The sequence below is a fragment of the Sebastes umbrosus genome, chromosome 13 (assembly GCF_015220745.1).
Source record: "Sebastes umbrosus isolate fSebUmb1 chromosome 13, fSebUmb1.pri, whole genome shotgun sequence".
In the NCBI taxonomy this organism is placed as follows: domain Eukaryota; kingdom Metazoa; phylum Chordata; class Actinopteri; order Perciformes; family Sebastidae; genus Sebastes; species Sebastes umbrosus.
In genome coordinates this window covers 23355036-23371365 of record NC_051281.1, presented here as the reverse complement: position 1 = coordinate 23371365, position 16330 = coordinate 23355036, and the positions used below count along the sequence as shown (strand labels likewise).

Genomic DNA, 16330 nt, shown 5'->3' with positions numbered 1-16330 from the left:
TTGCGTTCACTGGGGAAACGAGGCTAAAGAGTAATGACCATATGATGATCAGATTTGTAAATGAACCGCCTCTCTGGGCAGAAGCTTTAATGCAACACAAGCTCTCACTGTACCTCATTCTCCTGCTTCTCGTCCCCTGACATGTCATCATCCACATCAGTGCCTGTGCCCTCGATGGCCAGGATGCCATTGCGGATTGGAGGGATCATGTACAGCTGCTGAATGACAGAGTTCATATAACAGGTGGCCCCAGCGTTCTTCAAACCTACAAAGCCTTTGTTGGGCCGTGGCCCCACCGGAGGCAGGTACTCCCATTCTGTCAGTGTCTCGCAACCTGGAAGGAGAGGGAGGGAACAACACGCTCATGCATGATGTAATTTACAAGTCATCGAGTGAAATTGCCGCACTGGTGTTTACCTACCTAAGTAGTACATGTCAGTCAGGGTGTCGACTATTTGCTTGAGGTTGCGAACGCATCCGACAGCCAGCGCTACCAGAAGCTCAAAGCCAGCGTTGATGGAAGCGGGAGTGCTGCACACTGGGATGGCCTGCTCTGTGGGGAACTCCCCACTCTTCATGTACTGCAGGTACACGTTAGATGCTGGGAAGATGAAGTCGTCGATCAGCTCCTAATCAAGAAGAGAGAGAGAAACAATCTCTTAGTAATGTTATCTGAAAGGAAACAAAATAAGGTTATATTAACGGTTTTAGGTGTGGTCTGTTTGTTTCACCTTGATGAGGTTTGCTCCTCCTTTCTCGCAGCCGATGTAATACTTCTTCTCTGGTGTCTGGAAGGCTAGAAGCTCTTTGGTAACCCCAAGGTGGCCCTCCAGGATGGTCTCCTCCACACCGGTCTCCCCTGTCCTCTTAACCTCATCCTAGTAAATGAAACAGATTGTGTACCATCAACTCTGCTCCATACTAATCTAGATAACCTCAAATTTGAATTTATAGGGAGCATAACACAACATATTGGCTGACACATATGATTAACAGGCTGTTTTACCCTTATCCGTTTCAGCCAGTCGATCTCATTGTTGAGCAGCACCTCAGCATTTGGCAGGTTGATGTTGCTGTTATAGGCATAGTTCAGAAGGTGTCGGAGTAAAGTGAAGTAGTCTCCAGCATGTTTGGCTCGCTCCTTGGCTGTACTCTGGACAATTGGACAAGTTGAAATTAGGATCTTGTTAGCAGTTAGCTGTTAAAATGTCTGGCACTGTAGTGATGCATTATAAAGCACACAGACAAATGGCAGCCTTTAAGAACACAAGGCCACTCACCCCCAGCACGGTGAAGAGGAGGGTGATGAAGAAGAGGAGGGGTCGATGGCCCATGCAGCACCTAGTCGCCATGAGGAAAAACTGCTCCTGGGCCATTTGACGCACAGACCTGTTTAACACAAATGAACCCATCACCATCACAACATCCTGTCGGAACTATAAAAGGCTGGAGGATGAGGACGTCTCCGCTATTTAAGTCAGTAGATTTATGCTTCATCAATAGGTTGGAACGCATCCTGGTGTACTTACTTGCTGTGGCAGTGAAGCAGCAAGTCTATGATGAAGGTCTGCCAAGCCTTCTCCTTACTGAGTGTGTCCAGAGCCGTGGGCATGAGGGCAAAACACAGTGTCATCACCTCCAGGGCCTCGCAACACACCTGCTCATCTTCCCCATCTGGCTCCTTGGCTGCATTTGTCTAACAAAGAAAAACAAAAGGAACAATGAAAGACGTTAATACGCAAAAATACAAACCGCTTTGCAATTTTTAAATTGATAATCTCTTGAAAGTCCACTAAGCCTATCAAGAGCTCTTTGTCTCTTGGTTGAACCTTGCTCAAAGCTTAGCATCTTTGGGGGCTTAGCTTTTAGTGTCCTGCCTCCTAGGTTCTACACCAGCCTGCATCTATTATGGAAGTCTGTGCTGCACAACTGCCCCTCTAAAGCCAAGTTCACACTACACGACTTTCAAAGTCGTCAGATCTCTGTGCTATTCACACTACACAACTTGCTGTCTTGTAATCTGGAGTCTTGAAGTCGTTGTGATTTTCACACTACATGGCTGACCGGCGACGGGGGGGATCACACACAACAAGATCTTTCACCAGGAGGAATCCCCGATGATGTCTCCAGACTGCGTTTTGTTACGATAACACACGTGAGAAATACACAGTAAATGACGGGACACCATACGCAAGACACATTGCTGATGATGTTGTTGGTACATGTGCTAATAAAGTAGCCTGTTTCCACGCTCTTTTTAACTATTTATTCCTCTAGGTGCAACAGCAACAACAAGTAAGTTCCTATTGTTACAGGATACCCTTCCTCCCCCAGGTTTCCCCTCAACCCGTGTCAGGCGCTCTCATTGGCTGTAGCTCGTGGACGGAGTCCCCGACAGATCCGGATATTTAGCATGCTACATATCTTGAAAGTGTCTGTGTGGCATCGCGAGCCTCTCGGCGAGCGTCTTTGAGCATTTCACACATGACGCTCGAGCACTCGATGTGTGAGCAGCGAGCTAATGCCGATTTGCCTCTGATCTGGGGCTTTTGTCGGGGAGCTCCAAAAACTGTCAGGGAGCGGAAAATCAGGACTTAAGTTGTGTAGAGTGAACTAGGTATAATGTGCTTCTGCATCCTATTCGGCTTATTATACTACGTTCTTCTAAAGTAATTGAACTACATTCAACAAAAATTAAAACTCTCACAAAGATCAACATTCAAAGGCAACTTACCTTCTCATATATCTTGCTGATTTCTTCATTTGAACTGAAGACGAGCTGCACTGTCCCGCAGCCTGATGCCCACACTATTTTCTGTACAGCTCTGATCACACAGATGTCTGGGATGTACTTTGATGCCTGGAAGAAATTCTGGTGAAAAAAGTAGTCCCATAAAAGCCATTATTACAGAGAGCACCACTCAAAAAAATTGATTTTTATCTATTCTTCCAAACCTAGTGCCTATTAAAACTAGTCATTAAAATTCATTACCATTGCTAGTTCATTGTATTATAATTTTACAAACCTCCGTCCATTTCCTTACATTTTCTGTTACCTCATCAGAGATTTGCTGGGCCAGGCGGATGGCTACATTGCGCAGCATGCATTCTGAGGCAGGGTTAGGGATGTTTTGCAGGGCACTCTGGAGGACTAGGGCCTGGTCATGTGTGGCCTGATTAATCTGTAGACAATGCAGGCAGGTAATGGGGGTGTGGAGGAAGATGAAAACACGTCAGAGAATGCAGGGAACTATTGATAAACCAGTCATACAGGTATGTCTCTGTGGGAATTGTGTGTGTGGCCTAACCGGTGAGACGGGTACATTTCCCTCAGCGTTGGGCTGGCAGGCCTCGGCCACAGCCTTCACATGCCCAAAGCCTACGGCAGTAAGGAGGAGCTTGGCGATCTTAAGAGCATTGAGGTAAGCCCCACGGCGCGTCTCCATGTCCGCCGATGGGAGAAAGTTGTTCCTGGTGAGCATGCTCAACACCAGGGGCAGCCCACCACTCTTCAAGAAGTTGTACTGGAAGTCGCTGGCGTCCTCGCCCAGAGTGGCACTGGCTGGCATCAGCAAAGCATAAACAACCTGGAACGGATGGAGTTTTAGTACTACTGTTCACACACCAATCATCACATAATGGCTCACTACTACATCACAGGCTAGTCAAGCTGAGGATGCAAAACACATGGTTACCAGGGCACAAAAAGTATCACAATTTGTGACGCAATAGCACACTGAGACTCACCTCAATGAGGTAGAGCACTTGTGAGGGTGAGGGGCCAAAGAAGCGCGAGTCCAGTGACGGACTGAGGCTGTTCTCGCCGAGCTTGGCGTGGTCCAGACACACAGCTCGCAGATTCTCCACGGTAGTGTTATCTAAGGAAACAGAAGCAGCACAAACATGAATGAACATGAACATTTGAGCCCGTGTGCGTTCGTGTATGTTTTCATCAAGTAAATTGGCTGGATAACATTGAGAGCATAGGTGCATTTTTACCTGGGGGCATGAGTTTCATGAGAACTCTAGCTCCATCTCTGAGCAGTGGCATGTTGAGGTTGCAGCCCAGGTCAGCCACCTGCCACAGGAAGGAGATGTAGCGCAGATGCAGCGACATAATCTGTGAAATAGGGAAGAAGGTGTTAAGAGTACTGCTGTTTACACACTGATCAACACACAACGGCACAAACAAATGCATCTTCAATTCACAAAACACTGTGGTCGACATCAGGGCTGAGTGACATTTTTACATTGTGATTTTGACATCACAAAATAATGTGATGTATGATATAAGGGTTCCTAACTGATTCAAATAAAAATAATAAATAAGCCAACTGATAAGAAGGTTAAGTAACATTTAAAAAATAAAGGTATAGTTCACCACAAAATCAAAAGCACATATGATTCCTCTTATCTGTAGTGCTATTTATCAATCTGGATTTTTTTGGTGTGAGTTGCCAAATGTTGGAGATTTCGTCCGTATAGAGATGTCTGCCTTCTTTCAAATATGTAGTGGCCAAACCATGGAATTAAAACTTCAGTGTCCGTCACATAATGCCATTGGGCCCACTTTTTCCTACAGACTTACATTAGGAAAGAGACGTCTGTAACTCAGTGGATATCTTTTTTTAGGTAAATCAACTTCCTAGCACGAACACTTAAATAGCCCATATTTAAATCATTAGGTGCTAAAAGTTGTAAAATGCACTAATAGACGAATTCAGAGTTATTTCCCTTCCTCCATTCATGAGAATGATCCAGGAATTTTTATACTCGGCAGTTAAATGTTTTCGTTATCCAGTTCTCTTATACATCCATGGTGACCTCGCGAGATGTAAACATTAATGGCGTCCTCCTCGGCTGAGCTGTAACATTAGCTATCTCAGTGGTGCTAAGTGAGCTAGCAGTATCAGTAAGCTTCCTTCTACGCAGTGAAACGGTTGGTGGGTGTCGTTCAGAAGAAAGAAAATAGTTCCTACATGAAACTGCACACAACAAGGTCTGTGGATTATCTTGAGTAACGGGGGTCATGATTTCTAGAAAGAGACATTGCTGTTGAGATTTTGGCGCTTTGAGCACCATAGGCCGAGTGCCATCTAGTTCCATTATATAATCGAGAAAAGGCAGACATCTCTACGGCCGATATCTCCAACACTCTGAAACTCACACCAAAACAATCTAGATTGATAAATAGCACTACAGGTAAGAGGTACGAATTTTGGGATTTTGGGGTGAACTGTCCCTTTAAAATTTGCATCCATAGAAATCACAGTCAAGGGATTATAGAGTCCAATGACACAACTGTCTTACAAAAATCACATTCTTATACACAACATTTGCAATTAATGATTCAATGAAAACATTACTCAACCCTTGTTACTGTGGCACAAGTAAAGTATTTTGAGGTAACATGGAAATAAGCTCAGTTTAAACGGTTAAAGCTAAGGTGGGTAATGCATTTCAAAAACCTTTTTGTAAAATTTTTTGAAATTCTCTTTACACCCAGATAGCAATCAATACATCAAATGCTCTGAAAGAAAATCTAGTATGTGTGGCTGTTACAGGACTGTAACAAGCCTACCTGCTGGAGTCATCCACAAGCTGCTAGCTTGACAGCTGTGAGTACTAATAATAACCATGTTCATTGTTTACGTAAATGATCATTTTGGGGAAGTGGCTTTGGAGGGACGCCTGAAGGGACAGACTGTCAGTGCTGCTGACTTGGCGACTTTCTCGCTAGATTTAGCGACTTTTGTAGCTAGTGCTGCTAGCTACTTTCATTGGGAAAGAGTTGACAACTCTTGGGCTGGGTTGGATAATTAATCAAATCTAGTTCACTCTTGCTGATTTCTCCAATGTTGCAATAATACACTATTTGTGCTGTAAACTCACCACACCAGGAAGACAGCTCTCCACCTCAGGGTTAGGTCCATCGCTGTAGTGGTTGCCGTGGTTACCAGGAGAGCCAGTGGATGAGTCAGAGGAGCTGTCTGGGCTTGAAGGCATGTTGGCACTCACCTGGGTCAGCTTGGCCGTGATCAACTAAACAAAAAAACATTAGAGGGAGTTAATCCTGATCTACAAATTAACCATGGTGTACATCAGTTCATCATTTTGGCTTCAAAATAAGTGTTATTTTTGACATGGACACAGTGGTTGGGATCACTCATTTTAAATCAGCAGTGAACGTGACTATTATATGTATGCACATACAAAAGCACAGAGGAGGCAACACAGCACCTTTAATGAAAAGATTCCTTTTTCTTGATGAAAAGGAATAACAGTCCATTATTCTCACCGTTTTGTCCTTCAAATTGAGCTGTCCAATCAGCTTCCTGTCGTCAGCTGGATCAACAACCTCCCCACCAATGAAGAGCTCAATCTTGGTATGTGCCGCATTGGCTTTGATCCTGTTGAGGATGCCACGCCGAACCGAGCCGATTGTGTCATTGGTGTGTGACCAGATGTCCAAGTCATCTACCTGACGCCCCTGGTTGGGGAAACGGACGATCAATGTGATATGCTTCCCACGGAAAGCTCTGCAAGAGTAAATGGATAAAAAAAAGAGGTTTCAGTGAAAGAGTAAAAACACACCACCTTTGTAAATCTCACTGGGAGGAACATGGCAGTACATTTGAATAAGTGGCGATAATGTTGATTTTGTTTGTTCTTGTAATTTTGCACAACAATGTAGCTGTGACTGTACCTTGACATGGGCAGTATAGTCCTCTCCTCATGGTAGTCACTGTCACACTCATTGATGTACTCTTTGAGCACAGTGAGAACTCGCACCATGCGGATAGCCTCCTGACGGGCACAGTTGATGCTGTCTTTGTCTCCATCTAACACACACAGGGTGTCGTAGGATGCCTTCAGACGATCAAAACATGACTGGATGAAATCTTCATGAATTTCAACCTAAAGGGAAAACGGGAAGGAAACAGGTACGATGAAGACAAGTAAATTATCATATACCAAATGATTTTAAATGGTTAGAATTGACCTCTGCACAGGACATTTGTTGATAGATAAACCTGGACAGGAAAGGGACAAAAAAAACAACAACAGACAAAGCAGATTAAACTTCTGCTCTAACTGAAACAGAAAGGTGAATGTACCTGATTGACTTGTAGTTTTGGTCCAAGGTTGGTGTAGATCTCTTTCAGCAGGTCTATGGCTCGGCTGGCGATGTCATCGCTTCCTTGAATTACCACCTGGGAGAGAGGAGAATATGGAAAAAGTCAGACTCAGAGCTGAGAGTCTTACTTTCATGCATACGGGTCTGTGAAGGTCCGAATCACTAAAGTTAAGATGAGCCTCATTATTTACCACTCAGAACAAAAGAGGGGGCATGGCACAATGCACTACAGGACTGCTGACTTTTCTCTTGCAATATGGTGCATGGAACAAGTGCATTTAGGGCGTGTCCAACTCCACTTTTACTAGTTAAGCGGCACATAATCTTGGCGAAAAGTAAGGCGCAAGGGGCAAAGGGGTTGTATTTAGTCTCTTAATTAATCATAGGTGTGTTTTGGGTGTAACAGGATGGTTATGGACTATTAGGGTTTTAAGAGATCTATTGGTACAAATCACTTCACACTAGCTTGTCGCAAAGGAGGCTAAATAACGCTGAAAACTTACACTAAATTTTGGTGAGGAAAAACTGGCATGGCAATTTTCAAAGGGGTCCCTTGACCTCTCACCTCAAGATAAGTGAATGAAAATGGGTTCTATGGGTACCCACGAGTCTCCTCTTTACAGACATGCCCACTTTATGATAATCACATGTAGTTTGGGGCAAATCATAGTCAAGTCGGCACACTTACACACTGACAGCTGTTGTTGCCTGTTGGGCTTCAGTTTGCCATGTTATGATTATTTCCAATAATAAACAAACATTTGCATAAAACAAGCATATTTGCCCACTCCCAAGAGTATTAAATATTTGACGAATTTCCCTTTAAGGTATATTTTGAACAAACAAAAAAATGTGTGATTATTAATTTGCGATTAATCGTGATTAACTATGGACAACCATGCGATTAATCACCATTAAATATTTCAATCAATTGACAGCCCTAATTTTGAGAGCTGGATCGTGAGATCTTTACAACACAAAGGGATTCTACTGACTGAATCGCATTTGGTCAGCAAGACCATACAGTGCAACTGGTCATGCAGTCTGAACTAAAGCCTACTCATATCACCAATGTGTTTCCCAACTAAGTGTATTGCTCTCCCTCTCTGTGATATACAAATTTGAAAATGATCCAACCAGAAGCTTTTAAAAAAAATCAGACCTCTGATATTTAAGTGGTACTCAAGGTGATGAAATAGAGATCTCTTTTCCAATTTTCAAAGTATTCAATTTAGTTTCTTAAAGATATTATACAAGTATATAGCATAAAAAGAAAAGAAAATATGCAAACAAGTTTTTAAAGGCATTTTCAACTATCTGCCTCCCTCCCAAATAAACAAAAAAAAAAAACATCTGTTTATGTGCGCCTATTGCAACAGATCTCCTCACCCTCCAGAGGTAGTCCAAGCCTATTAGTTCCAGGTCATCCATCATGTATGCCCTGCGCTTTGCCACCAGCTTGCCCTCCCTGCAGTTGACAGCCTTGAAGAACCTCTCAAAGCATTTCATGCCATTCTCCGTCAGCAGAGATGGGTCCAACTGCAAAACGTTGTTCTCAAAGAAGTCCTTATTGATGTCTGGGTCCAGGTCTGGTTCATCACCCATCAGCTTGGAGTACCTATTGGTTGGCATGAAAGTAACACAGCATTCAAAACAGACGCTTTCTGACTGACAAATGTACGGGAATTCATTTCAGCCGAATGCGAGAAGAGATCAAATCAAAATGTACCATTTGAAGCAAGCCTCACGGTCACAGAGGAACACTGCATTCTCAGCCAAACACTTCCAGATCTGCTTGGCCTGAGGGGCACACAGCCACAGCTGGCCATCTTTTAGCAGGAACCTGGCCAAAAAACAAGGAAATCAATAGTGGAGGTCAGAAGGTTGGAGAAACGTGCTTGTGAAGGTCATGTAGTTCGTCCCAGACTTGCATCATAATTGCTGGTGGGGGTGAAGTCACTGGGTGCCACTTCCTCCTCCCCAATTACCCATTGTTGTCCTTAAACAAGGTACTTCAATTGAGCTAGACGACACGACTGTGGATGTACCGTGTAGCTCCCATAGGTTATGTGCGAGTGTGACATATTAAACCTACATTAAACAGTATATTTTATATACTGTATATATGCATAAATATAACCTCAGATTTTGCTTGATAATTAAAATGACCACATGTAGGTTTTTACATGTATAAACGTTTTTTTAATCGGTTTGTTTTTCAGTTTTTTTATATAAGCATGTAATAATAATCTTTAAATTTAATTTGATGTATTTGAATGTGAGATGTGATGTTGTACCTTAGGAAGTTGAGTCGTTCCTGTACTTCCTGTACATGGCTGTAGCGGCTTCCTGGTCTGACCGTCTGGGGGTCAAACTCAGCTTGTTCTTCTGTAAAAGCACACATACGACCAGTCAGACTGCAGACAGCGCACATCCCTAACTGCTGTACCTATGAAAATGAAACGTCTGACTTAAACAGGGGGCTATTTCTGGCCCCGAGAATGTACCTTTGGAGAACTGCCTCATGGTCTCCATGTAGGACGAGAGGTTCTCAGCCACAAGGGTGACCAGAGCGTGGTTATGCTGCAGCTGGTTGATCAGGTCATGGCGGTAAAACACATGAGGACTTCTCTGGGTTTGACTAAAGAAAGAATAGCAGGAGTGGAGGTTGTAAGGGGGACAAAAACAGAAATTCGCTGAGGAAGCAAGGAAGACTAAAAAACAAAGTGAGACTGAAGCTGACATCACGTACTTTTAGTTACACAATTTAACAAAATTTCTGATTTTAAAAAAACATAACATGACTGATTTCTCATTTGTTTCTATCGGGGACATAAAGAAAGCAGCTTTTGGTGTATATGTGTATGTCTGTGTGTCATAGAATAACCAGCAGAAGAAGTCATATCATTAAAGGCCATTTCCTGCCTTGTTTTCCACATAAAAGAATGTTTTTGGCTTGAAAAGTAAACTCAATGATTACATTTTGATAGCCATATGGGAATAAAATCAGTTTCAATTTACCAATGCCAAATATAAAAAGGAGTTGGCTCAGATTTATTAAAATGCGGTAGTTACATTATATCTCCAGTTTACTTATCAGCAGTGGCTAGATTACGCCAAATAGAGCAACTACTATCTAAAACACATTCTAATGTTACATTTTCCAAGTAAAATATATATATGCATATCAAAAGCAGGAAAACAATATTGGCATAATTTTGAGTGGATTCAAGGCATGAAATAGCCCTGATATTTTGCGCCGAGTGATTTGTGCTGAAAGGAGCTGGCATCAGGAAGAATGGGGCTCCATCTCAAAGGACCTTTCATTTAGTTGTGCAACTGTCTAGGTTAAAGGACTATTCTGTGTATGTGCTATAGCTTGTGTTAAGTACTGAGAAACTGCAAAGAAACTCCCACCAAATGCCTTTAGAGAAATCATGCACATCAGCTGGACTTATCCCAAGGATGTCTGCTTTTTAGAAATGATGGTAACCACGCCTCATACATTTGTTTGACTTGGCTTGCATTCAGTAACCACACCTTGATTTGATCTAACCTGAAATTGCATTCAATATAAACCAACTATTGCGTGTCAAGACATTATTATTATACTGCTTAACAATTAAATCTAATGACATAAAACTAATCATTTAAGAATAAATATATTAACAACAGTCAGTATGATTATCATTATGTATTACACAGCTTTGTTGAATACTGGATTCTGATTTGTCAATCATGGCGTTCTACGGTCTGCTATACATAACGGTCTGCTATAAAGAAATAACAGACTGTTGCCATGGGCACAGTTCTGATGTCGGACCGTTTTTGTGTCAAATTATTGATTTCTTAAGTATTATAATAGTATATATAATAATTAGCGGGGTAATGTACAGCTAGCGAGTCATTGTTTGTGAAATAAACCCCTCCAGGGCGATGCAAGACCCCTCCACGAAAGGGGTGCGGCATCGCCCTGTCGGGGTTTATTTCACAACAATGATCGGCTCGCTGTACATTATCCCTTACATACCACTCAATATTTGTTAGAGCTTATTGTATTATATATGTTTTATATTATATGATTGTGAGATGAGCGTTTAGTTCTATTGATCATGATCTATGTTTCTCATTAGGTCTCATTTTCAAGGTCAAGTGCAACAAAGAATGTGATGGAGGAGCATCTGGGCTGCCAAGGTTTCTCACAGCTAGAGCAGAGAAGGTATGATTTAATGTTCCCCAGAGACCCCCATAATCTCAAGCTCAATGCTTAGCTATCAGACTATCAGAATACAAGTGTCTTGTCTCTTGTTTGACTGAACTACACATGTGCAGGACTTTGAACAGGAGATCAGATGAGGAATCAGTCATTTGAGATGAAACCCAGGAAAGAATTGCTTAAGCGGATTCATGACAGAGATTTACATTTTATATAGTGTATATATCATAAACATTTCAAAGAGAAAGTTAGACTTGACGTGAAGCAGAAATAGGTAGAACCCTGGAATTAGCTCTCAACTTACCCCACTAAGTTCGTTTGTATGTTAATTGGCATTTTCTTTCTGAAAAACAACAGGCATGTATACTACATGTTTTCTACATTGACTAGAAAAAAGCACTATTTCAAATCAAAATAATTGGTGCTAAACATTATGACTTCATATCAATCTTACAACTTTTTCAAAAATGTACCATGGTGATGTTCAGTTAATGCTTATGTTTGTAAAATCTCTCTTTTTGAATTACTACAGCTCCCTAACAACTTAATGCCCTTACAACATGATTTCACTGACCGAACAAGTTTTGAATTAAGCTAAACCTACGTTTCTTATCAGCATGTATAGCAAATAGGACTTTTTCATTGGACACATTTTGACATGTCACAATAGGAAAAGCACAGGTGTATCTGTTTCAGGGTCCTGGTATTGTACCAATAAGCTTGTTAATGTTATTAGTAATCGTTGCGCTTTTCAAAAAAGTCAAAATGTCTGCTATGAAAAAGGCCTATGATTTAAAAATATATGAATGTAAACAATCATTTACAAGCTGGCTACCAGACTAGACAGATAACTAGCTATTCATCTGTAGACAGAAGTGTACATTTTGACTAGTTGGATGTGATTGATTAGGCACAGGCTTGGAGTGGTTTAAGTTGGATCCGAGTCCAATATTCTCCAGCGCCATCTTTCAACTGCAGTTACAGAGTAATTGTTACAGTGTAAAAGTGTGCCTTTCAGCTCCTTTCAGTGTACAAAAAGAAATGTGAGCATCCCTCGCCCCAAATCATCCTATTCCTAATTTAAAAAGCTAGAATTACCACCAGGCGTTTGTATGCCTCCGCCAACCACTTAGGTTGCAGTTTCCATCCAGTCTGTCCAAAATGTCATTACTTCATAACTTTATCCTTTTAGACATTTGTATGAAATTGTCATAATTATCTTGTGAATTCTTGAGTTATGGCTAAAAATAGTTTTTTTGTGAGGTCAAAGTGACCTTTGACCACCAAAATCTAATCAGTTTATCTTTGAGTCTAAGTGGACGTTTGTACCAAATTGGTTGGACGGACGGTTGGACAGACGGATGGAGAGACCACCGGAAAACATAATGCCTCCAGCCACGGCCATCACTGGTGCAGAGGCATTAAAAAGTAGCAGCCAAATACCTGTAATGCTCGATTTAAGGGCTCATACACACAGTGGGACATGTTTTAAAAACGTACCAACTGTCAAAATCAGAAGTTAGGAGCAAAATTTGGTTTAGTGAGAGATATTTAATTGTAGAAACAAAAAGTAGTACAATTTGGGTGTATGGCCCAGCCGTGTTGGTCAGCACTAGCACTGATGGTTAAATTGCGCATATGACACTAAACTGCAGGGCCATTTACTCTCTTGGGCTCTAAGCAGAAGAGTTGACATGCCTCAGTTCTTGTGCAAATGTGATACAAATGCCAGGAATGTCAGCTGGTCAAAATTAAGTCAATGTGAAATTTATGAGCCTTGTTGCTTTTCTCATGGGTGTTCATGCATTATGTGCAAAATGTATATTAATAATTCAGAATAAAACACTTCAAGGCTATATTAAATAAACATTTCTTACTTGCCGACATTAGAATCGTCCTGTATATTCCTGTAACATAACACAGATTTTTTACCATGATCTTACCTAAGGTTTTGAGGGGCTTCTCCAAAGAGGCTACAGATTTCTCTGATTTGCTTCAGGGCAGGGATCACCCATTTGTCATTGGTTCGTAGCTCCTCTATGAAGCGATCTATCCACTGAATCTTCTGTGTGTCTCGGTCCTGTGAGTGACAATTAAACATCCTCAGTATTTTCACTTAAATAAGTCCTTCATCTGTTATTTTGCATGGCAATAAACTTTAAAAAATATTCACTAACATGTACCTGTGAGCAACTGTAATCTAATATTTTGATGTGAGCACTAAGAGCCTGATCCATGATGTCTACAGGCACATCATCGCTGTGCGCCAGGTTCCACAGCAGGTTGAGGACCTTGTGGGCCATCACCCCGTCCTTATCATCCTCAGCCAAGCGCCGGATAAGTTCCAGCAGTTTTTCACGCTGCTTCTTGCTGGCATTGGTCCAGCTTGCCTGCACAAGAGGAACAACCAAGTCCAGAGGTTAGAGTAGCACATACAAAAGTATGGTGTTGTGAAAAGATATATTGTGTACAAAACCCTTTTTTCTAATCTGTGATTGAGTGACTGATTAATACTACTCACCTTGAAACAGTCAAAAAGGTGATCGAGCTGCTCAGGTGAGAAGTCCCATGCCAGCTTGGCCAGGAGGTCATGGACGTTCTTCACAATGGCCTCATGCTTACCAGCCTGCAGATACAACAACCCGACAGTTGGGTTAACAAAATACTTCTAACGTCCACCACCAGACATCTCAGCAGTGTCAGGTATATGCTGCATTTGCAATGCGGACAATGAGCGATTAACACCCAAATTCTGTACTTTTTGCAGCACCCAACTTTTTGTTTGTGTTTGAAAGTGAGCCATGCTTTGTACCATGTGCTTTGATTCGTTGTTGTTTTGAAAACAAATGTGACAAACTTAGATGTGAACTTTAATGTAATATTGCTCTACTCAAGGTGTGAAGAAGTAAAAACCCCAGCAACACTTTTAGTATAGAGAACAACTTTTTGATGATCCTGATGAAGGCTTCATCGGATCCTGGGAAAGGCCCAAGCTGAAAAATGTTGGGTCTCACAATTAAATTGTTCTTCATACTACAAGTGGAATTGTCTACCTCTTCAGATTATTTCCCTTCTCTAGGCACCTTAGAAATAATTGGGAGTTGTGCCAGAAATCCCCACCCTGCTTCTACTCCAGAACCAAATCTACAGCTATGCAGGCTCAACCTGTACTGCTCTGGCCAGTAACGCTAGTGATATCGGCCCAGCGACTGGTAGAGTGAAAAGCTGATGTTGAGGATCATTTACAGTCTAAAAACGCAACCAGGTAAGAAAACATGACTGATTGGTAGGATTGTTGCTCACCACTATAAAAAAATACGATAATGAAAGAAAAACCTGACCAGACAACCAACCTGGATGTTCAACAGGTGCGCACATATATCTATGTATTTTCTAGGGCTGTCAAAGTTAACGCAATTCCCTGTTTCCTCCAGATACAAAAACACACGCCTCCATCACACACACACACACACACTCGGCCACTTCTTTTTGTGTCTGTGCGACGGAAAGAGTCATATGAGAGAGCGAGAGAGGTGAAACGCCAAAGCAAGTCTCATGACGGCAGCTTAAAAAAAATGATGTGACAATTTGTACTCAATGTGTTCGCGATATAGTCATTTACTACATCCCTCGTAGAACAAGCCGCAATACATCGAGTATATCGATCTATCGACCACCTGTACGTTAAGTCATTAAACAATTACTTAAGCAGCGGTGCTGTATTGTTATATTTTGAAGAAGAGGACGTCTGTAAAGGGGTGTATCTAACTAAAATAGACCAACACTCAATATCAAATATCAGCATACTCAGACTAAATAATGAAAAGTAAAAATTGACATTATTTCTGTAATGAAGCATTAGGTAAATTCAGAACTCTAGAAAAACAAAAAACATTTGCTAGCTTAGCTTTCTCTGCCTCATATTATTACAAATAGTTTACATAAGTGAATATTTTGGTTCTGTTACTTAAAAGACTAAACAATGAATCATAAGAATAATACTAAAAAATATTGTTAGTTGCAGTGTACCTGTGCCGCCCAGATGTTGTCCAGATCCTGCATTGTAAGAGCTTTTTCTTTGATAACGAAGCGCAGGATCTTCTCCAGTTTCTCTACGTACTGCGGCTGGTGCAAACTGTCCCTCAGCACAATGGACAGGATGTGGTTCTGCTGGATCCACTCCTGACGTAGGACAAGGAGACGCAGAGAGGACAAGTACATTTTAGATACAGAGAAATATTTGATCCACATTACAAAAGTTAAGAGCTGAGCTTACCGCCATGCGCTCTGCAGTCAGCCACTCCTCCTCTTCAGGGTTATGTCGATGAGTGTAGTAGGACACACTGGAGATCACCTTGTTGACTTCATTTAGTGCATTCATTTTGCCGTTAAAAGAAGAAATTTGCAATAACCTGGTGATAAAAATTGAGAATTTATTCAATTAGCATCAAATGATAGTATTTGTGTATGATGATAATTATAAAATAATAACATTAAATAATTAATAACAAAATGCTTACTCCGATAATAAGAACTGACATAATACGTTCGATATTTTTGTTTCTTTGTCTGATAATCCATAAATAAAATCAATCAATCAATCAATAAATAAAGACATGATCTTTTGATACTCACCTAAGAATCATTTTTAATCTAAAAATCTCTAAATTCTTCACGGTCTCCTCCTGCCCTGGTACACGAGAAGCCAGATTCTTCAGAGACTTGATTATCATGGACAGTGCGTCGTTTTTGGCTTCATTCTTGGCCTCTTTCTTCAGCTCCTCATCTGTGAGGTTCTCTAGAAACTGGGGAACCATCTCGATGACTGGAAGGAAGTACTTCTTTACCGTGTGCAATGTGAGGAACTCGTAACACTGGCCGAAAGGCCTGTAACATAGAGGACACAAAATCAGGCTCACACAAACTTGTAAGAACATCAGCATTACACGTAGAGCACATTAAATGTGAAGGAAAGG

At 41.5% G+C, this 16330-nt stretch overlaps 1 protein-coding gene across 7 annotated transcripts in view; it reads right to left on the bottom strand.

Annotated features, from left to right (window-relative positions):
- The window catches only part of usp9 (ubiquitin specific peptidase 9), a 46267-nt gene that overhangs the window by 13738 nt on the left and 16199 nt on the right, over positions 1–16330 (bottom strand). For 2 of the 7 annotated variants that reach the window (XM_037790482.1, XM_037790478.1), the window contains exons 8-33: positions 15990–16241; positions 15631–15766; positions 15384–15536; positions 13876–13980; positions 13538–13744; positions 13298–13434; positions 11659–11697; positions 9646–9779; positions 9436–9526; positions 8868–8981; positions 8528–8756; positions 7119–7214; positions 6707–6918; positions 6299–6539; positions 5893–6042; positions 4000–4120; positions 3748–3878; positions 3309–3587; positions 3045–3182; positions 2735–2872; positions 1530–1696; positions 1281–1389; positions 1007–1153; positions 732–878; positions 422–629; positions 114–334 (exon numbers count right to left, since the gene is read on the bottom strand). In XM_037790482.1, coding sequence (XP_037646410.1) covers positions 114–334; positions 422–629; positions 732–878; positions 1007–1153; positions 1281–1389; positions 1530–1696; positions 2735–2872; positions 3045–3182; positions 3309–3587; positions 3748–3878; positions 4000–4120; positions 5893–6042; positions 6299–6539; positions 6707–6918; positions 7119–7214; positions 8528–8756; positions 8868–8981; positions 9436–9526; positions 9646–9779; positions 11659–11697; positions 13298–13434; positions 13538–13744; positions 13876–13980; positions 15384–15536; positions 15631–15766; positions 15990–16241 — 4102 coding nt within the window. The remainder of the gene's footprint in view (positions 1–113; positions 335–421; positions 630–731; positions 879–1006; positions 1154–1280; positions 1390–1529; positions 1697–2734; positions 2873–3044; positions 3183–3308; positions 3588–3747; positions 3879–3999; positions 4121–5892; positions 6043–6298; positions 6540–6706; positions 6919–7118; positions 7215–8527; positions 8757–8867; positions 8982–9435; positions 9527–9645; positions 9780–11658; positions 11698–13297; positions 13435–13537; positions 13745–13875; positions 13981–15383; positions 15537–15630; positions 15767–15989; positions 16242–16330) is intronic. The other 5 variants (XM_037790486.1, XM_037790483.1, XM_037790481.1 and 2 more) reach the window with 4 other exon arrangements.